The following is a 23,615-nucleotide window of genomic DNA, read 5'->3' on the forward strand; positions in this document are numbered from 1 at the left end:
AGAATTATCCGCCTTCGCGGGCCCTAGTTTATCAATTGTGCAACTGGAGCTGAAAAGCCCGGCGTTCCTGGCACAGGGAGAAGTTATTATTTTAATGTTTTCTCAAACATTAAAATCAAAGTGCTGCAGCTGTAGATGAACATTTCTGAACAAGAGTACATTAATTCTTAGTAAGTTATTGTATTAATTACAAAGACTTACTACAGCATAATGTTACAAGCACTAATTGCGTGAAATCGCAAACCTCACAATAGTATCTCCATATAACATGTAAAGTTGTCTGTGTTATTAGTTTCGCAGACTGGTGCAAAGTTCACTCAAAGGTTGACCGGTTGACAATGTCGGGATTAAGGGTTATCGTTGGCTGTAAACGTGTGATCGACTATGCTGTCAAGGTAACGCATATGCATTTTTCACGCCAAATCACTTTGGTGAACTCTCAGAATGGGTGTTCACCAATGTGAAATAAAAATGTGTGAATATTCTACCCAAAACTTTCTTTCCACTCACTGACATGATTTTGTCCTGTGTTCACACGCGAGGAATTACTATGACCGTTTCGATTGGCGTTTTCATTATTATTTGTTTCAATTAAACGCTTACAATGCTAATGCAGTGCTCTAGTGCTATACTTTACCTCCTCCGGGAGACATCAAATTGGGTCAATTCAGAAGATCTAATTGATTTTGAAGGCAAACCAAAATTACTGAACCACAGCCTGCTTGGTTACATAAAATGATGACAGATCACAGTGTACTGAGTTTTTCATTGGTCAAACAAAATATTTCGAGTTTTGTTTATTTCATCGCTTTTATATAATAAGCCATCAATGATCACTATCGATTGTTTTACCATTGAAATGTACCCTGTGTTATGCTGACGATTTATATGTATACTAGCTCGGACCCCGTGGTATCGTGGCATTCATGGTATTGCGGCATTTGTGATTTCCGGTCATTCACGCTGACTGTTAATGCAAATCAGTTACAAGGAAGTACTTGCTTCGTAAACAATTTCAATTTCCTCGGAATGTTCCGTCTGCTGTAAGTAAGGAGTTATTAAAGCGTTGATACTTACTTCTGGCATCTTTTTTAATATTGCCTTACCCACATCTATCAACCAACGATATAACCCACATTTTCCCAAGTAAACTTCTCTATCAACCTGAACTAGATCATCTGCATATACATCATGTTCATAGCGACTAATTAGGTAACGGAAGTTACATTTTTCCCGTTCTGAGGCCAGAATCTATCAGGAGATCATAAGGGTCATACTTAGAAATGTGTTCTTCACTAGTAGCCAAATGATAAATACATGCTTTTGGTATACTGGGAGTGCTTTTTATATATTTATTATTAACTTTTAACATTATTAAAGGCTTTAAACACATGTTAAAGGAATTTTGTTCGCCTAAACTTAGCAAGGCAGGATGTTTACAGCAACCAGCTTTACAAGATTAGGGGAGATAACTCTTTGTACAAGGTCAATGATGTTCCTGGAATGACCTCATGGTGGATTCTGATTGGCAGCGGCAGTGGCATGCCGAGGGGGAAAATGTGGAGGTGTTTTAACTGTTTTTTGTTAATGTTGTCATGGCGTTAACATGGTAAAGTGATCGTGGATACATTTATGACATAAACTGTTTCAAAATTTCCAAAATCGGGATTCACTTAGATATTGTCTTTGTCCAAAACGATATGGTAAAAAAAATCTGGGCACAACTCAATATATTGTTTGTACCTGGGGTTCATTTTGAGGGACTATATCCTCCCCATTAATTGGAACAAATAGGTGAGCACTGCACTTCACAGTGCACAATTTTTGGATTCCAAGTAATGTCGTGGGAGTAATGGAAGATCAGTTGCTCATTGCCAGTTTGTTTGTTGTTTAACACCGCTCTCAGCAATATTCCAGCTATATGATGGCAGTCTGTAAATAATCGAGTCTGGACCAGACAATCCAGTGATTAACATCATGAGCATTGATCCATGCATTTGGGATTGATGACAAGCATCTACCCCTCATGATCTACTACAACGAATTTATCTCACCTACACGTTTATTTATTGTAGGGTGCAGGGTATTCAAGTTAGCTTAAAGTGTGGCCTGTTTGTCTGTTATTCGTTGTCCATTCTCCTCAGAAACCACCAATGATTTGATCAAGAGACTCAAATCTGATATCAATATTGTCGCTATTCAATCAGACATTTTTTAACAAAATGGAAATATACTTTGATACATGAATGGTTAGTGTTGGGGCTCAACCAAAATTATTCATTTTGACCTTAATTTGACCTTTGCACAACCAAACTGAAAGCTGGCACTTTTTATGGCTGTTACTGAGCCATTTCTGTTCAAAATGTAATTAAAGCTGGCATATGTGTAGTTATGTAGTTAGAAGTGGAGTTCTGCTCACATGCAGTATTCAAAATAAGCACCTGCCTGTAGGTGCGTGGCAGGTAAATTTTGTGTTGGGCCAGTATTTTCAAATTTGTATAGGTCTCAATGGCCTGCTTTAAATTTTCGTGACAATTTTCAGTTGTGAATCTAATCGCCAGATATACACCTCGTCATTCAATGGCTACGAGGTGTGACATACATGTTTGTGAATAACTTACCGCTGAACATGCATGCTGGACCTGAGTTTGGGTTTGATCTAATTACCTTACCCTTTTTTCCACAACCATTGATGAACATGATAATTGTTAGACCTGTGCACACTTCAGGGTTTTTTCCTTTTGGCTACACAGAAGATCCCTGCGTGTACAATGAGTAAGGACTAGCACCATGGCCAGTCTGTAGGTCTAGATGCTCTTTTTGAAAATTAAGAGACCATGTTATTTAACATGTTTATGGGGTCTGAGAATTATTTGAAAGAAAGAATAGAAGATACAGGATAAAAACAATTTGGCCTGAAGGTTTACCATGTTTACTCACAAAACATTTTAGAGAATTTGGTTGCCAGTCAAATTTCAGAGACTTTCTTTTTTCTTCAAGCTGAGACCCACAAATTTTCTGTCTCTAATGAAACACCCTGTCTCCCCTGTTGCCCCGCCCCATAATATTTCATTATAATAACTAATTGGCCCAAATGCCCCTGCTCCAGAGAGTTTGACTAAGCTAGTAAATTCTGACCACCATTACTTTTGCCTTTCTTTGCACAATGAACACTATGACATAACACAAATATAATTGCTCCCAGCAAACTATCAATCCCTGCTGTATTCTGCTGTCTTGTAGAAAATAGGATTTGATGCTGAACTCATGCAGAATTTTGCATTTGTCTGCCACAGAATTTGTCAAATACATTGCAGAAATTTGACTTTCCTATTATTGCTTACTGAGAGTGCATGTCTCTATGTTTACACTAGTTAGTGATCATTAGATTCACTTCAGTAAGCCATTCGGGGGCACAGGTGGCCCAGGTGGCCCAGTTGTCTAAGGTGCCGTGATTCGCTGTGCAGAGTTGCGTCCCTTGGGCACGCCAGAAACCTATGATTGTGGGTTCGAATCCCCGTTCACCCCAATTATGTTTCTAGGTTTGTCAGCACCATACCCGTGCTCGTGGGTTTCACCGAAGTGGTAAACATCTTAGACCTGCATCACTTCGGGCTTTCCTCCCACATTAAGCTGACACGCCGTGATATGACTAGAATACTGTTAAAAGCGGCGTTAAACCCAACTCACTCACACTCACTCAGTAAGCCATTCACTTGTGCAAACAAGTGCAAAACGAGCAAATTCATGAAAACGAAGCTTTAAATTTACAGAATTGTGTGTACAATCGTGTGCAGAATTATATCGGAATTTGATTGCAGAATTTGACGGTACAAAAACTGACAGTTGAATACAGCAGGGACTGAACTATGCTGGTCGTAAGAGGCGACCAAATGGGTATCCTGATCAGGCTTGGTGATTTAGTTGATAGCGTGTCTTCGTACTCGACAGTGTGGACCTTAACTCATAATATCAATCACTGGATTGTCTGGTCCATACTTGATTATTTACAGGCAGCCGTCATAAACTTTTAGTATTGCTGAGTGATGGGGCGGTCGGGTAGCCTAGTGGTTAAAGCATTCGTTCTTCACTCTGAAGACCCGGGTTCGATTCCCGACATGGGTACAAAGTGTGAAGCCCATTTCTGGTGTCCTCCGCCGTGATATTGCTGGAATATTGCTGAAAGCGGCGTAAAACCAAACTCACTCACTCACTATTGCTGAGTGTGGCGTTCAACAACACACAAAGTATAATACTGTTACTAGAGGCCTGCATGAAACTACAAGTCACTCGAGTGAGAGTTATCTCCCTTGCTCCATTATCCGGCTGACCTGGTGTGTATACTTTCAGATCCGTGTGAAGCCTGACAAGATGGGCGTGGTCACAGAGGGGGTGAAGCACAGCATGAACCCCTTCGACGAGATCGCCATCGAGGAGGCCATCCGGATGAAGGAGAAGAAGATCGCCAGCGAGGTGATCGCTGTGTCGTGCGGTCCTCCACAGTGTCAGGTAAGGAGTATTATGTGTTCTGGTGGGGTCACCTGGCTGATTGTGTGTTGTAACCCATAGGCGGGGATCTATGCTCATGCCTCTCATTGTTTTGTCATCTTCCTGAGGCAAGAGAGTTAACTGACTATAAAAGTCCAGTTTCCACCCTTGCCGAACTAGGCTGGTATTATGGAGTTACATTTTGGCTGGACTAACGAGTCTATGCATAGTCCAATCCAAATCGTCCCCGAAATCGAATTCCAGTACGTAAACTGTCGTGCAGATTTCGATCGACTGCAGTATTTGCAAAGCATGTGCACCGCCAACTCATTGTCAACAGATATTATTCCAAATTTTTTCATGTTTTTAATCACGGTGCTCACGTGATTTGATGCATTTCGCAATGTAAGACCCGTTAATCACAATATAGATCTAGATTATCGATCAGATCGTCCTGACTGGGTGCCACCATTTTGTGTGAAGCAAACGCAAATGATACGAGAGGTTGAATCTGATTGGTCCATAGGAGAGGCTTAGAAGGGACATAACTGGTAATAGCCACTGGTGGTGCTACGATCAAGCCCAGTAATTCCAGCCTAGTTCGGCAAGGGTGGAAACTGGACTTTCTAAGTCAGTTAACATCCAAATCAGATCTTGCAACACGTGTATGGTACATGTTCACTGTATTGTGGCATGATATGGTCGACCATCATAGCACACTGATTTGTTGAGTATGAGTGGCATGTTTCCCATTTGTGTTACCTAGGAAACGCTGCGAACTGCCATGGCGATGGGAGCGGACAAGGCTATCCTCGTGGAGCTGGACGCCAAACAGGCCGAGACGGTTCAGCCGCTTCATGTGGCCAAAATACTGGCCAAGATATCCCAGGAGGAGAAAGCTGATGTCATCATTGTTGGGAAACAGGTAATGGTTACCTTGGTAACGCTTCTTTAGATTGATTAAAAGAGGGGAATCTGTTGTTTGTGATTTTGCCAGTGATGCTGGATCACTGAAAGATGTGTTATCTTTGATCCACCAGTGCTTGGCGATGTGTTGTGTTACTATGGTAACTGAGGTGATGAATCGTACTACCATGGTAACAGAGATGACAAGGTGTGTCACCCTGGTAACTGAGTTCAGGTGTTTGACCATGGTAACTGAAGTGTTTTGTTACCATGGTAACCGAGCTGTTGATTTTGTTACCATGGTAACTGAGGTGTTGATTTTGTTCCCATGGTAACAGGTCTAGATATCCTTCGTCACAAGTGAATCACTTCCTTAGCATGGGTACAATGTGTAAAGCCCCTTTCTAGTGTTCCCTGCGGTGATATTGCTGGATTATTGCTAATAGCAGCGTAAAAACCATACTCACTGATTAAAAATTGTCCGGTTTTATGAGTATAGGACACACGATGTCGTGTCTGATAAATTCCTGACGTGTGTTTTAAGTGTTTTCAGCTTGTTCAATAACGCCCACAAAAAAAACACTATGTGACTGACCAATCCTACATTGCATGTCACCATGGTAACGATGAAGTGTGATGCAAGACTTCACCACTCCCTGCTGTGTTTGTTGTAGGCAATTGATGGCGACTGCAACCAGACGGGACAGATGACTGCTGCCCTGCTGGACTGGCCACAGGTGAGATAGCCCAACCACTGACACTAACATGTGAACAGAGAAACAGCTTGGCACTAGTCCACTAGCTATGTTGGACTGGCCACAGGTGAGATAGCCCACCCACCGATACTAATAGGTGAACAAGAAGCAGCTTGGCACTAGTCCGCTAGCTGTGTTGGACTGGCCACAGGTGAGATAGCCCACCCACTGACACTAATAGGTGAACAAGAAGCAGTTTGGCACTAGTCCGCTAGCTGTGATTGACTGGCCACAGGTGAGATAGCCCACCCACTGACACCAACATGTGAACAGAGAAGCAGCTTGGCACTAGTCCGCTAGCTGTGATTGACTGGCCACAGGTGAGATAGCCCACCCACTGACACTAACATGTGAACAGAGAAACAGCTTGTCATTAGTCCACTAGCTATGATTGACTGGCCACAGGTGAGATAGCCCACCCACTGACACTAATAGGTGAACAGGAAGCAGCTTGGCACTAGTCCACTAGCAATGCTGGACTCGCCACAGGTGAGATAGCCCACCCACTGACACTAACATGTGAACAGAGAAACAGCTTGTCATTAGTCCACTAGCTATGATTGACTGGCCACAGGTGAGATAGCCCACCCACTGACACTAACATGTGAACAGAGAAGCAGCTTGGCACTAGTCCGCTAGCAATGTTGGACTGGCCACAGGTGAGATAGCCCACCCACTGACACCAACATGTGAACAGAGAAGCAGCTTGTCATTAGTCCGCTAGCTGTGATTGACTGGCCACAGGTGAGATAGCCCACCCACTGACACCAACATGTGAACAGAGAAGCAGCTTGGCACTAGTCCGCTAGCTGTGATTGACTGGCCACAGGTGAGATAGCCCACCCACTGACACTAACATGTGAACAGAGAAACAGCTTGTCATTAGTCCACTAGCTATGATTGACTGGCCACAGATGAGATAGCCCACCAACAAACAAACAACATTTTCTGACCCTGTCTGACTTCCTGCTCAAGTAGGTCCCCAGTGGCCCGTCCAGCAGGGGCAGCTGATCTGTATCCTGGGTAGTGAGACTGTGTGACAGAGCTGGCTGGGAGTCATTGTATCTTCATGGTGTGGGTCGTTCATCATGCTATCGAACACTGGTTAACCTGGCCCAGGGGACGGTCAGGTAGCCTCATGGTTAAAGCGTTCGCTCGTCACACCGAAGACCCGAGTTTGATTCCCAATATGGGTACAATGTGTGAAGCCCATTTCTGGTGTCCCCCGCCGTGATATTGCTGGAATATTGCTAAAAGCTGCATGAAACCATATCCATTCATTCACCTGGCTCAGCAAATAAAACACAGCCACAGTAAACATCCCCAAATTATGAATCACTCTCCATGGAAAAGAAATTTCAGCTGAAAAGGAAAATGTCCATTCTCATCCCCGTGTACTGTGGATGATATTGAGAATATTTCACTGCTTTTTTTCTCCTTTGGTGTGCGTCAGCATTCACTATGCAGAGTTGCACCCCTTAGTTGTACCAGGATTCATTCATTGTGGGTTTGACCCTTGGTAAAAGTCTAAGACCTGCATCACTTTATCACGTTTTTTGGTTTTCCTCTCACATGAAACTGCTGAGGTATGACATGACTTATTCATTCCTACAGGCAACATTTGCGTCAGAGGTCATCAAGAATAACGGAGACTTGACGGTGACGCGGGAAGTAGACGGAGGCCTGGAAACAATCAAAGTCAAACTCCCGGCCGTCATCACTGCAGATCTGCGTCTTAATGAACCTCGATATGCCACACTCCCTAACATCATGGTAAGCCACATTCCCTAACATCATGGAAGGTCAGATGAATCTCAGTATGCACCACTACCTAACATCATGGAAGGTCAGATGAATCTCAGTATGCCACACTACCTAACATCATGATAGGTCAGATGAACCTCAGTATCCCACACTCCCTAACATCATGGAAGGTCAGATGAATCTCAGTATGCCACACTCCCTAACATCATGGTAGGTCAGATGAACCTCGATATGCCACACTCCCTAACATCATGGTAGGTCAGATGAACCTCGATATGCCACACTCAGATGAACCTCGTTATATCACATTCCCCAAGATCATGGTAGACCACACTCCCTAACATCATGGTTTGCCACACGCCCTAACATCATGATAGGTCAGGTGAACCTCGATAGACCACACTCCCTAACATCATGGTTTGCCACATGCCCTAACATCATGATAGGTCAGGTGAACCTCGATAGACCACACTGCCTAACATCATGGTTTGCCACATGCCCTAACATCATGATAGGTCAGGTGAACCTCGATAGACCACACTCCCTAACATCATGGTTTGCCACACGCCCTAACATCATGATAGGTCAGGTGAACCTCGATAGACCACACTGCCTAACATCATGGTTTGCCACACGCCCTAACATCCTGGTAGGTCAGGTGAACCTCGATAGACCACACTGCCTAACATCATGGTTTGCCACACGCCCTAACATCCTGGTAGGTCAGGTGAACCTCGATAGACCACACTTCCTAACATCATGGTTTGCCACACGCCCTAACATCATGATAGGTCAGGTGAACCTCGATCGACCACACTGCCTAACATCATGGTTTGCCACACGCCCTAACATCATGATAGGTCAGATGAACCTCAGTATGCCACACTCCCTAACATCATGGTAGGTCAGATGAACCTCAGTATGCCACACTCCCTAACAACATGGTAGGTCAGATGAACCTCGTTATATCACACTCCCTAACATCATGGTAGGCCACACTCCCTAAGATCATGGCATGCCACTCTCCCACATCATTCAGAGCAGCCCATCCCCGCCCCCCACCTCCACCACCCCACCCCTTTAGATGGCATGGCAATTCCTAACCCACCATACAACTGCTGACACTGACGGCCTGTTGTCCACAGAAAGCCAAGAAGAAGCCGCTGGCCAAGAAGAAGGCAAGTGACTACGGGGTGGACCTGACCCCCACGCACCAGATCCTGTCCGTGGAGGACCCACCTGTCCGGGAGGCGGGCCAGAAGCTGGAGACCACAGAGGACCTGGTTGCCAAGTTGAGGGAGGCGGGGCTCGTGCCCTCATGATGACAGAAGGATCCTCCCCACAATAGAATTGTATGTTCATCAGCCCTAGTTATTGTGTTAACAGAAAGAGACCCATTTGGGGTTAATTTGGCTGCTATTTGATGTTCTAGTGGTTAAATCGTTCGCTCGTCAGGCCAAAGACCCGGGTTCGATTCCCGACATGGGTACAATGTGTGAAGCCCATTTCTGGTATCCCCCGCCGTGATATTGCTGGAATATTGCTAAGAGCGGCGTAAAACCATACTCACTCATTCACTACGACTGCAGTGAAGCTTTTGTTTTGTTAATCCTCCGTTTGTTGACAGATATATGTTGTTTGGGTCAGTTTGTGTTAATAAGAGCAACAAAAGGTTTTCCATATTCAATAGAAATCTCTGCTAAAAGCAGCGTCCATGGTATGACTCTGACATATCATGAGCATATGTTTATGAATCACTATGAAATAGTAATGCTACCTGGTGTTTGCGAAAAGGTGAGCGTATTCTGCCCCACAGGTGGCAGCTATCAGAAACTCATGCAAAGGCAAGTCAATTGTTCACCTAAAAATACATGTGAACATATGATACAAGTGAAAATAGATAGTTGCATCGACATCATTTTTGTTACTTATACGTCAAATTTGGAAATGTTCCCCACATGTCTGCCATAAAACTTTTTCAAAGCTTTACTGAGTCCTTCACTAAAGATGTCATCGATCCCAATTGCGTGGATAGATGCTCATGATATTAATCACTGGATTATCTGGTCCAGACTCGATTATTTATATGACCGCCATCACATTGCTGGAATATTGCTGAGTGCGGCGTTAAACAACAAACCAACCAACCAACCTTCACTAAAGCATTTTTCTGAAATTCATGTCCCAAGTATCCCATGCTTGTCTCCCTGTGGGGATTCAGGGTCAGAATACTGTGACAGCATTAATAACAATTTCTTACTCACTCACTCACCTGGTCGAAAACTCATCAACCCCATTCTCATATTTTATTCTCGACCCGTGAAGATTCCGGGGTAGAATAGGTCTTCAGCAACCCATATTTGCCGTAAAAGGTGACTTTGCTTGTCGTAAAAGGCGACTAACAGGATTGGGTGGTCAGGGTCGCTGACTTGGTTTATGCATGTCATCGATCCCAATTGCATGGGTCGACCCTCATGATATCCATCACTGGATTGTCTGGTCCAGACTCGATTATGTACAGATCGCCGTCATATAGCTGGAGTACTGCTGAGAGAGGCGTTAAACAACAAACCAACAACAACAACAAATCATATTTGATTCTCATTCATCCACTGCTTGTTCCTATTTCAGGTATGTATGTAACCAAGAAGAGTTGTCTCCCTTGATATCAGGTGCATGATGGGACTCTGCCAGTGATTGCGCCCTGTGTGTATGTTGCCATGGAATTACTCTGTCTGTAATTACTCTGTAAAGTATGTAATTATAATTGTGTTGATGAGAGTTTTGTGTGTGATGAATTAAATATTTAGGACACTGACTCTTTTGTTCTTTTGTGCACCATAGCTTAAGTTTAACATGGATACCCAACTCAGACACAGTATACTGACTCCAAGCCTACAAGTCTTTCTTTCACATCCAAAAGACCCGTGAAGATTCCGGGGTAGAATAGGTGTTCAGCAACCCATGCTTGCCGTAAGAGGTGACTATGCTTGTCGTAAAAGGCGACTAACGGGATCGGGTGGTCAGGCTCGCTGACTTGGTTGATGCATGTCATCGATCCCAGTGGTGTGGATCGATGCTCATGACATTAAACACTGGATTGTCTGGTCCAGACTTGATTATTTACAGACCGCCGTCATATAGCTTAAATATTGCTGAGTGCGGCGTAAAACAACAAACCAAACAAAAATCACATCCAAAACTGGCTCCCACAGGAGATATCTTGGGTGAGATCAAGTGATATCTAAATTGTAGATATGGCTGCAATGATGTTGCATCACAACGCTTTGCAGACCATTGCGACGTCATTGGTTACCATGATGTCACAATCAAATGACATCACTAATGGCTATGCTTCTGGATCTGTTAGCAGTACTTTTTACACTTAAGACACTGCTTGTTACTGTCAACAAACTGAACAGATTGGAAGAATGATGTTGGATGATAAATAAAATCTCACCCTTGTGTCTTTTGATATCAAATATTTCAAACACTACCGCCTCCATGGTCTAGTGGTAGAGCATCCACCTGGAGAGCGGAAGGTCCGGGGTTTGATCCCCGGCCGCAGCATACCAAAAGCCCTTAATAGATTGTACATGTTACCCTGTCTGGCGCTTGGCAAGCCTCAGTTTTTTTTCACTTTTTTCAACTCGTGTTGATATATTTGATATCAAACTACACTCGGGTGAGATTCTCTATTTATCTCCAAAATACTGAGTGCCAGCCAGGGAAACAACAAGTAGCATATTGTGATGTCTTCTGGAATGACATGGCGAATGCATTAAACCATCACACTTCTGCCCTCCAGGCAGTTGCTCTATCCACTACACCACAGAGTTGGTTTCCTGACTTGAAGGAAGATTGACTTCATGCAATTCACTGTGGAGAGTCAATACCCTTTAGGGGGCACGGGTGGCCAAGTCGTCTAAGGCGCCATAATTCCCTGTGCAGAGTTGCATCCCTTGGGCATGCCAGAAACCTATGATTGTGGGTTCGAATCCCGGTTTGCCTCGATTGTTTCTGGGTTTGTCAGCACCATACCCCTGCTCGTGGGTTTCACCGAAGTGGTAAACGTCTTAGACCTGCATCACTTTGTGCTTTCCTTCCACATTAAGCTGACACACCGTGATAGAACAGGAATATTGTTAAAAGCGGCGTTAAACCCAACTCACTCACTCACTCAATACCCTTCAGCCATGTGAGGATCAGATAATTCCGGCTCATAGATTTATCCCAATAACAATTGGGCTTTTTCGGCATCAAGATGGTAAACCTCTTCGAGTGTCACTTTGGGTTTTCCTCCCAGATAATACGAACCTATGATTTGACTGAACAACTATCCAGCCTTCGAAATTCGTCTTTTGAAATTTAGTCGTCCAGAGGAAGTATTTCACTAGTCCTCAGGTCTGATGCTGCTGCTGCTTGAAAGAGACAACATTTTTTACAATGTTTAAATTTTCTGTCAGTTTTATTCAGTTCCAATTTGAAGCAAAATTGAAGCTGCTAGCAAATGAGGACTAAAATCTTGAGATTTTTATTTGCCCTAAACACAATTTAGTTGTCTTGGGCTTGTGTACTCCTGTGAATTTTGAAGGCTGCAATCCATTGTCGTCAAATCCACCTCTTCACTGATGTGTGTGCAGGACCTTGTCAGAGTGCGAAATGAATGGTTCACCTATGGACCATGGCTATCAGAATTTGGATAGGTCTAAGGTGTGAGAACTTAAGCTAGACCGATGGTCTATATGCTTGTGGTAAGAGGACTAACGGGATCGGGTGGTCAGGTTTGCTGACTTGGTTGATGCGTGTCATTGTATCCCAATTGCATGGATCGATGCTCATGATGTCAATCACTGGATTGTCTGGTCCAGACTCGCTTATTTACAGACCGCCGTCATATAGCTTGAATATTGCCAAGTGCAGCGTTAAACAACAAACCAAAGTCTATGAAGATTATTTTGAAGGATCAGTTTGAACTTGTAGCGATACGTTTTTACATTGTTCAGATTTTGTTCATCTTGTCCATTCAACACCTATTTATCTGGCTTATAATGGAACAAGAAAAATATAATCCAAAAAGGTCTTATAATCTTGCTCCTGATTGCATCCAATGCATTTTAGATTTAAAACTTTTCAAGGGCTGCATTCCCCTGTACTTCCCTCGAGGGTAAAATTATATAGCATAGGGTGGTCCACCTTCAGAAGTTCTGCGACCGCCTCCGTGGTCTGATGGTAGAGCGTCCGCCCGGAGAGCGGAAGGTCCGGGGTTCGAACCCCAGCTGCGTCATACCAATAGACGTTTAAAGATGGTACTTGTTGTTACCCTGTCTGGCGCTCGGCATTAAGGGGTTAAAGCAAGGACTGGTCGGCTCGGAGTCAGTTTACTGTGTCTGAGTGGAGTATTCATGTTAAACTGCGGCATGGTATCTCAGTGGGCTACCACTATAATTCGGCATCAGTCCGGACTAGTACAAGCTGCCACACACACACACACATACACGTGCATGCACGTCGATATATAAGTGCAATAATCTTGGACGCGACGTTAAACCCCATTTCACCTCACCTCACTTCAGAAGTTCTGCATCTTCCCCAGGCAAGGAATTTAACAGCATGACAGTTTCCATCCTTTGCTGAACTAGGCTGGAATTATGGAGCTATATTTTGGCAAGAGTACCGGGTCTGTGCATAGTCTGATCAAAAACCCATACGCAATCGACATCCGGTTATTAAACAACAGGGCAACTGCTTTGCTGAATTTGTTTGATTGCAGGATTTGCAGAGCACGTGTACTGTAAACTGGGCGTCGACAGATATTTTCAAAATCATCACTGTGTTTAATCAAGGTGCTCAGTGATTTCATGCACTTCACGAAGTAAAACCCATTTTGACTAAAGATCTTTATTATTGATGATATCGTCTTGACTGGGCGCTGCCATTTATTTGAAGCAAGTGCAAGAGACATGAGAGGAGGAATCTGATTGGTCAGTTGTGTGAACATAGAAGGGACATAACTCGTAATAACCACATGTGGTGCAACAGTCAAGCCAAGAAATTCCAGCCTGATTCTGCAAAGGGGAAAAGTGGACATTTAAAGTCAGTTAACTCCCTTGCCATGGGAAGATATGGTGGTTTTGAGGCTACCAGAATATTTTTTTGATGGCCAATTGGGCAAAATGTGTTATTGGTGTCATGCAATGCCTTGTTCCAAAACATCAGTCCACATCCACTGTAAAAATACAATCTTTATTTCTGTAAAACTGTGACACTAAGCTACTGGTAAAAAATACATCCGATAAAGAAGACAAATAAAACTGGTAAATACAGTTGTGAAGACTCCTCGCAAGTAGTTGTAAGGAAGACAGTATCACATTGTTACATATGGATATATGAAGAAAAGTCAACAGTAATATAACTAATCTCTGTTTCTGGTTACACATTATGACTACACACTATGTAAAAAATATAAATTCATTTAAAAAAACTTGATGTTTAACAGAAACAAAAGGACGAAAAATCTGGTCTCCCTCGCATGTAGGTCTATATTCCAGGGAGAATATCCATTGAGAATTTTCGTTAAAACCAACACAGTGACCGATTCGTGACATAGTGTCATTCCGGGAAAATCCGATTTAGGTTGCGGAAAGACACGAATAGTGAAGGATGCCATTCGTGTTATTCCGGGACAATCTTCTTGCAGGTTACGGAAAGGGGCGAGTGGTGACGAATGGACTCGAGTCGCTATTAGGCATGTCCCGGAATAAAACGAGTTGGTCACGAATGCAAGGTTTGTCCCGGAATGACCCGAGTGGAAACGAAGGCAGGTTATTGTCGCCGATCCTTTCGTAAGATAAACAGTATCGCACAGAATTATTAGTTCCTAGTGATGTCATAATACTAAATGCTAGATTTAGGAATGAATTAGACTTATGTGTGGGGGATTAAACTTTTATATAGGGTGTTAATATATGAATATGAGTATTCCTTGTACCACGACGGAGGCCTATACCTGGTAGGTGGAGAATTTCAGGGAAGCAATGGGGTCACGTAAAAAGTTGGATTAGTCCATTGAGAAAAACCCAGACAGGTACAACATGCATCAAACAGAACACGTAAAAATGAAATGTGTTGATTGTTGGCAGGGGAGACAACTGAGACAGCCAATGCACAGGACACCTGCAGTGTCTAGAGGATCATTTGACATAAATGCTAAAAATACATTGACATTAAAGATAGTATAAGACATTGTCAGGCTGACCTTTAAAAAAAAATTAAAAAATTAACATTTGATTTTTTTAATCGGATGTGTTGTGAACATGTCAGGTATATTAGTGTGTGTCAACATTTTTACCTCATATTCATATAATAAAGACCACAACTGAAGACCAATTTATGAATACATGTAACAAAATCAAGACATGTATATAAAGTGTGTCTTTACAGTAGATTGTTTAGAGTACCCCTCACCCACGCACGTCACGACTTGTATAAAACACGCAACACCTAATGTCAAAATATCAACCTTTTACCTCTAGTGAGTATCTTCATGAAAAGCCAAAAGCTTTTTTCTCTTGGAAACAGGCTTCGACAGTATAAGTGTCTGACATTCTCTTGACTAACAAAAAGCATTTTGAAACAGTGCAACAATCTTTTTATCCTTAATATATTGACAATTTCAGCTCTTCAGACTTTTCGCACGCGAATGTTATTTTCGTGGATGGACAATTCAGCGTCATGTCATTCGAATCAGGCTCAAAACGAGTGAGTGAGTGAGTATGGTTTTACGCCGCTTTTAGCACTATTCCAGCAATATCACGGCGGGGGACACCAGAAATGGGCTCAAAACGAAGCTATCGTAGCGCTGAAGTCCAGGGCTTTTATCATACAGTAAACTACGGTTATAACGAACTCATAGGGACTACTAATTTTAGTTCGTTATAACCGTAGTTCGTTATAAGCATATATATAGCATAACTACAGCAAATAGTCGGGACTAAAAAAGTAGTTTACTGTATTTGAATGGAGACCTAATGCCCTGGATTATCGAGGATGATTTTTACTTGTCATCAAATCCCCCAGAGGCATGTCTATTTGTCGAATCCTGTTTAACTCCGTAACCTTACCAGTCCATTAAATGTATAACTTGGCAGCATTGTAGTACTGAGAGCACCACTTCTTGTATTACAGTACAGTACAAGGGTGTAGCTGGACAGGCCACGCGTGACTGAATGGTATTCAAAATAAGCTTCACAAGGGGAGGCTTGTATACAGGCGTGGGATGGGTTGGAGTGGGTTGGGGTCATATTATGGCTAAGACTCTGGCTTGGGGCTAGGAACTTACATCTTGTACATTCATTTCTCAAATCTAATGCTACATGTTTGCTGTTGGGCACATTTCAAGGTGCTGATTGTATTGAAATATTATTAATATCTAGTCTTGAGTGTCTAATGCAGCAATTAATCATCTAAATGTTCTAGTTAATGAGTGATGGGCTCTCGGTCCTCCTTCAGCTGTTTCTTGGCAATCCTCCTCTCATTGCACAGGCGGTAGGTGATGAAGAGGATGCCGCCCACCAACACGATGAGGGAGAGGACGCCGGCGATGGTCAGCACGTCTGTTCCGGCCGCCACTGAAATATACAGAGTAGTGTCAGAACGTCTATGTCCTGAAAAATACAGAGTCTTGTCAGAAAGTCTATGTCCTCTACTGAAATATACAGAGTCTTGTCAGGACGTCTGTGTCCTCTACTGAAATATACAGGGTAGTGGCAGAACGTCTGTGTCCTCTACTGAAATATACAGTCTTGTCAGAACGTCTATGTCCTCTACTGAAATATACAGAGTCTTGTCAGGACGTCTGTGTCCTCTACTGAAATATACAGAGTAGTGTCAGAACGTGTGTGTCCTCTACTGAAATATACAGAGTCTTGTCAGAACGTCTATGTCCTCTACTGAAATATACAGAGTCTTGTCAGGACGTCTGTGTCCTCTACTGAAATATACAGAGTAGTGTCAGAACGTCTGTGTCCTCTACTGAAATATACAGAGTAGTGTCAGAACGTCTGTGTCCTCTACTGAAATATACAGAACGTCTGTGTCCTCTACTGAAATATACAGAGTAGTGTCAGAACGTCTGTGTCCTCTACTGAAATATACAGAGTAGTGTCAGAACGTCTGTGTCCTCTACTGAAATATACACAGTAGAGTCAGAACGTCTCTGTCCTCTACTGAAATATACAGAGTAGTGTCAGAACGTCTGTGTCCTCTACTGAAATATACAGAGTCTTGTCAGCACGTCTGTGTCCTCTACTGAAATATACAGAGTAGTGTCAGAACGTCTGTGTCCTCTACTGAAATATACAGAGTCTTGTCAGAACGTCTGTGTCCTCTACTGAAATATACAGAGTAGTGTCAGAACGTCTGTGTCCTCTACTGAAGTATACAGAGTCTTGTCAGAACGTCTGTGTCCTCTACTGAAATATACAGAGTAGTGTCAGAACGTCTGTGTCCTCTACTGAAATATACACAGTAGAGTCAGAACGTCTCTGGCCTCTACTGAAATATACAGAGTAGTGTCAGAACGTCTGTGTCCTCTACTGAAATATACAGAGTATTGTCAGAACGTATGTGTCCTCTATTGAAATATACAGAGTCTTGTCAGGACGTCTGTGTCCTCTACTGAAATATACAGAGTAGTGTCAGAACGTCTGTGTCCTCTACTGAAATATACAGAGTCTTGTCAGAACGTCTGTGTCCTCTACTGAAATATACAGAGTCTTGTCAGGACGTCTGTGTCCTCTACTGAAATATACAGAGTCTTGTCAGAACGTCTGTGTCCTCTACTGAAATATACAGAGTAGTGGCAGAACGTCTGTGTCCTCTAATGAAATATACAGAGTAGTGTCAGAACGTCTCTGTCCTCTACTGAAATATACAGAGTAGTGTCAGAACGTCTGTGTCCTCTACTGAAATATACAGAGAAGTGTCAGAACGTCTGTGTCCTCTACTGAAATATACAGAGTCTTGTCAGAACGTCTGTGTCCTCTACTGAAATATACAGAGTAGTGTCAGAACGTCTGTGTCCTCTACTGAAATATACAGAGTAGTGTCAGAACGTCTGTGTCCTCTACTGAAATATACAGAGTAGTGTCAGAACGTCTGTGTCCTCTACTGAAATATACAGAGTAGTGTGAGAACGTCTGTGTCCTCTACTGAAATATACAGAGTAGTGTCAGAACGTCTGTGTCCTCTACTGACACATACAGAGTCTTGTCAGCACGTCTGTGTCCTCTACTGAAACATTCAGAGTAGTGTCAGAACGCCCGTGTCCTTTACTGAAACATACAAAGTCTTGTCAGAACGTCTATGTCCTCTACTGAAACAAACAGACTCTTGTCAGAACGCCTGTGTCCTCTACTGAAATGTACAAAGTCTTGTCAGAACGTCTGTGTCCTCTACTGAAATATACAGAGTAGTGTCAGAACGTCTGTGTCCTCTACTGAAATATACAGAGTAGTGTCGGAACGTCTGTGTCCTCTACTGAAATATACAGAGTAGTGTCAAAGCGTATGTGTCCTCTACTGAAATATACAGAGTATTGTCAGAACGTCTGTGTCCTCTACATAAATATACAGAGTCTTGTCAGAACGTCTATGTCCTCTACTGAAACATACAGAGTCTTGTCAGAACGTCTGTGTCCTCTACTGAAATATACAGAGTCTTGTCAGGACGTATGTGTCCTCTACTGAAATATACAGAGTAGTGTCAGAACGTCTGTGTCCTCGACTGAAATATACAAAGTAGTGACAGTACGTCTGTGTCCTCTACTGTAATATACAGAGTAGTGACAGTACGTATGTGTCCTCTACTGAAATATACAGAGTAGTGTCAGAACGTCTGTGTCCTCTACTGAAATATACAGAGTAGTGTGAGAACGTCTATGTCCTCTACTGAAATATACAGAGTAGTATCAGAACGTCTGTGTCCTCTACTGAAATATACAGAGTAGAGTCAGAACGTCTGTGTCCTCTACTGAAATATACAGAGTATTGTCAGAACGTATGTGTCCTCTACTGAAATATACAGAGTAGTGTCAGAACGTCTGTGTCCTCTACTGAAATATACAGAGTAGTGACAGTACGTCTGTGTCCTCTACTGTAATATACAGAGTAGTGACAGTACGTATGTGTCCTCTACTGAAATATACAGAGTAGTGTCAGAACGTCTGTGTCGTCTACTGAAATATACAGAGTCTTGTCAGGACGTCTGTGTCCTCTACTGAAACATACAGAGTAGTGTCAGAACGTCTGTGTCCTCTACTGATATATACAGAGTATTGTCAGAACGTATGTGTCCTCTATTGAAATATACAGAGACTTGTCAGGACGTCTGTGTCCTCTACTGAAATACACAGAGTAGTGTCAGAACGTCTGTGTCCTCTACTGAAATATACAGAGTAGTGTCAGAACGTCTGTGTCCTCTACTGAAATATACAGAGTAGTGTCAGAACGTCTGTGTCCTCTACTGAAATATACAGAGTAGTGTGAGAACGTCTGTGTCCTCTACTGAAATATACAGAGTAGTGTCAGAACGTCTGTGTCCTCTACTGACACATACAGAGTCTTGTCAGCACGTCTGTGTCCTCTACTGAAACATTCAGAGTAGTGTCAGAACGCCCGTGTCCTTTACTGAAACATACAAAGTCTTGTCAGAACGTCTATGTCCTCTACTGAAACAAACAGACTCTTGTCAGAACGCCTGTGTCCTCTACTGAAATGTACAAAGTCTTGTCAGAACGTCTGTGTCCTCTACTGAAATATACAGAGTAGTGTCAGAACGTCTGTGTCCTCTACTGAAATATACAGAGTAGTGTCGGAACGTCTGTGTCCTCTACTGAAATATACAGAGTAGTGTCAAAGCGTATGTGTCCTCTACTGAAATATACAGAGTATTGTCAGAACGTCTGTGTCCTCTACATAAATATACAGAGTCTTGTCAGAACGTCTATGTCCTCTACTGAAACATACAGAGTCTTGTCAGAACGTCTGTGTCCTCTACTGAAATATACAGAGTCTTGTCAGGACGTATGTGTCCTCTACTGAAATATACAGAGTAGTGTCAGAACGTCTGTGTCCTCGACTGAAATATACAAAGTAGTGACAGTACGTCTGTGTCCTCTACTGTAATATACAGAGTAGTGACAGTACGTATGTGTCCTCTACTGAAATATACAGAGTAGTGTCAGAACGTCTGTGTCCTCTACTGAAATATACAGAGTAGTGTGAGAACGTCTATGTCCTCTACTGAAATATACAGAGTAGTATCAGAACGTCTGTGTCCTCTACTGAAATATACAGAGTAGAGTCAGAACGTCTGTGTCCTCTACTGAAATATACAGAGTATTGTCAGAACGTATGTGTCCTCTACTGAAATATACAGAGTAGTGTCAGAACGTCTGTGTCCTCTACTGAAATATACAGAGTAGTGACAGTACGTCTGTGTCCTCTACTGTAATATACAGAGTAGTGACAGTACGTATGTGTCCTCTACTGAAATATACAGAGTAGTGTCAGAACGTCTGTGTCGTCTACTGAAATATACAGAGTCTTGTCAGGACGTCTGTGTCCTCTACTGAAACATACAGAGTAGTGTCAGAACGTCTGTGTCCTCTACTGATATATACAGAGTATTGTCAGAACGTATGTGTCCTCTATTGAAATATACAGAGACTTGTCAGGACGTCTGTGTCCTCTACTGAAATACACAGAGTAGTGTCAGAACGTCTGTGTCCTCTACTGAAATATACAGAGTATTGTCAGAACGTCTGTGTCCTCTACTGAAATATACAGAGTATTGTCAGAACGTCTGTGTCCTCTACTGAAATATACAGAGTCTTGTCAGAACGTCTGTGTCCTCTACTGAAATATACAGAGTAGTGTCAGAACGTCTGTGTCCTCTACTGAAATATACAGAGTAGTGTCAGAACGTCTGTGTCCTCTACTGAAATATACAGAGTAGTGTCAGAACGTCTGTGTCCTCTACTGAAATATACAGAGAAGTGTCAGAACGTCTGTGTCCTCTACTGAAATATACAGAGTCTTGTCAGAACGTCTGTGTCCTCTACTGAAATATACACAGTAGAGTCAGAACGTCTGTGTCCTCCACTGAAATATACAGAGTATTGTCAGAACGTCTGTGTCCTCTACTGAAATATACAGAGTATTGTCAGAACGTATGTGTCCTCTACTGAAATATACACAGTAGAGTCAGGACGTCTGTGTCCTCTACTGAAATATACAGAGTCTTGTCAGAACGTCTGTGTCCTCTACTGAAATATACACAGTAGAGTCAGAACGTATGTGTCCTCTACTGAAATATACAGAGTATTGTCAGAACGTATGTGTCCTCTACTGAAATATACAGAGTAGTGTCAGAACGTCTGTGTCCTCTACTGAAATAAACAGAGTAGTGTCAGAACGTCTGTGTCCTCTACTGAAACATACAGAACGTCTGTGTCCTCTTCTGAAATATACAGAGTAGTGTCAGAACGTCTGTGTCCTCTACTGAAATATACAGAGTAGTGTCAGAACGTCTGTGTCCTCTACTGAAGTATACTGAGTCTTGTCAGAACGTCTGTGTCCTCTACTGAAATATACAGAGTAGTGTCAGAACGTCTGTGTCCTCTACTGAAATATACACAGTAGAGTCAGAACGTCTCTGGCCTCTACTGAAATATACAGAGTAGTGTCAGAACGTCTGTGTCCTCTACTGAAATATACAGAGTATTGTCAGAACGTCTGTGTCCTCTACTGAAATATACACAGTAGAGTCAGAACGTATGTGTCCTCTTCTGAAATATACAGAGTAGTGTCAGAACGTCTGTGTCCTCTACTGAAATATACAGAGTAGTGTCAGAACGTCTGTGTCCTCTACTGAAATAAACAGAGTAGTGTCAGAACGTCTGTGTCCTCTACTGAAACATACAGAACGTCTGTGTCCTGTTCTGAAATATACAGAGTAGTGTCAGAACGTCTGTGTCCTCTACTGAAATATACAGAGTAGTGTCAGAACGTCTGTGTCCTCTACTGAAGTATACAGAGTCTTGTCAGAACGTCTGTGTCCTCTACTGAAATATACAGAGTAGTGTCAGAACGTCTGTGTCCTCTACTGAAATATACACAGTAGAGTCAGAACGTCTCTGGCCTCTACTGAAATATACAGAGTAGTGTCAGAACGTCTGTGTCCTCTACTGAAATATACAGAGAAGTGTCAGAACGTCTGTGTCCTCTACTGAAATATACAGAGTCTTGTCAGAACGTCTGTGTCCTCTACTGAAATATACAGAGTAGAGTCAGAACGTCTGTGTCCTCCACTGAAATATACAGAGTATTGTCAGAACGTCTGTGTCCTCTACTGAAATATACAGAGTATTGTCAGAACGTCTGTGTCCTCTACTGAAATATACACAGTAAAGTCAGGACGTCTGTGTCCTCTACTGAAATATACAGAGTAGTGTCAGAACGTCTGTGTCCTCTACTGAAATATACACAGTAGAGTCAGAACGTATGTGTCCTCTACTGAAATATACAGAGTATTGTCAGAACGTATGTGTCCTCTACTGAAATATACAGAGTAGTGTCAGAACGTCTGTGTCCTCTACTGAAATAAACAGAGTAGTGTCAGAACGTCTGTGTCCTCTACTGAAACATACAGAACGTCTGTGTCCTCTTCTGAAATATACAGAGTAGTGTCAGAACGTCTGTGTCCTCTACTGAAATATACAGAGTAGTGTCAGAACGTCTGTGTCCTCTACTGAAGTATACAGAGTCTTGTCAGAACGTCTGTGTCCTCTACTGAAATATACAGAGTAGTGTCAGAACGTATGTGTCCTCTACTGAAATATACACAGTAGAGTCAGAACGTCTCTGGCCTCTACTGAAATATACAGAGTAGTGTCAGAACGTCTGTGTCCTCTACTGAAATATACAGAGTCTTGTCAGAACGTCTGTGTGCTCTACTGAAACATTCAGAGTAGTGTCAGAACGCCCGTGTCCTTTACTGAAACATACAAAGTCTTGTCAGAACGTCTATGTCCTCTACTGAAACATACAGACTCTTGTCAGAACGTCTGTGTCCTCTTCTGAAATATACAGAGTAGTGTCAGAACGTCTGTGGCCTCTACTGAAATATTCAGAGTAGTGTCAGAACGTCTGTGTCTTCTACTGAAATAAACAGAGTAGTGTCAAAACGTCTGTGTCCTCTACTGAAATATACAGAGTCTTGTCAGAACGTCTGTGTCCTCTACTGAAATATACAGAGTAGTGACAGAACGTCTGTGTCCTCTAATGAAATATACAGAGTAGTGTCAGAACGTCTCTGTCCTCTACTGAAATATACAGAGTAGTGTCAGCACGTCTGTGTCCTCTACTGAAATATACAGAGAAGTGTCAGAACGTCTGTGTCCTCTACTGAAATATACAGAGTCTTGTCAGAACGTCTGTGTCCTCTACTGAAATATACAGAGTAGAGTCAGAACGTCTGTGTCCTCCACTGAAATATACAGAGTATTGTCAGAACGTCTGTGTCCTCTACTGAAATATACAGAGTATTGTCAGAACGTCTGTGTCCTCTACTGAAATATACACAGTAGAGTCAGGACGTCTGTGTCCTCTACTGAAATATACAGAGTAGTGTCAGAACGTC

At 42.6% G+C, this 23,615-nt stretch overlaps 2 protein-coding genes across 2 annotated transcripts in view; one reads left to right on the plus strand and one right to left on the minus strand.

The window, feature by feature from the left end:
• Positions 1-258: 258 nt before the first annotated feature.
• LOC124123205 (electron transfer flavoprotein subunit beta-like) lies at positions 259-10,728 on the plus strand. Its single transcript, XM_048398572.1, has 7 exons — positions 259-395; positions 4,351-4,509; positions 5,255-5,413; positions 6,069-6,131; positions 7,764-7,922; positions 9,059-9,265; positions 10,545-10,728. Exons 1-6 carry the CDS (start codon positions 339-341, stop codon positions 9,233-9,235), a joined length of 774 nt encoding a protein of 257 aa, XP_048254529.1. The 5' UTR covers positions 259-338; the 3' UTR covers positions 9,236-9,265; positions 10,545-10,728.
• A 3,412-nt stretch (positions 10,729-14,140) lies between these two features.
• The window catches only part of LOC125381562 (deleted in malignant brain tumors 1 protein-like), a 56,789-nt gene continuing 47,314 nt past the window's right edge, over positions 14,141-23,615 (minus strand). The window contains exon 17 of the mRNA XM_048398573.1: positions 14,141-16,543. Within this exon, the coding sequence (XP_048254530.1) occupies positions 16,392-16,543 (152 nt within the window). The 3' untranslated portion in view covers positions 14,141-16,391. The remainder of the gene's footprint in view (positions 16,544-23,615) is intronic.

The sequence above is a fragment of the Haliotis rufescens genome, unplaced genomic scaffold (genome assembly GCF_023055435.1).
Source record: "Haliotis rufescens isolate VD_foot unplaced genomic scaffold, xgHalRufe1.0.p SCAF_18, whole genome shotgun sequence".
Lineage (NCBI taxonomy): Eukaryota > Metazoa > Mollusca > Gastropoda > Lepetellida > Haliotidae > Haliotis > Haliotis rufescens.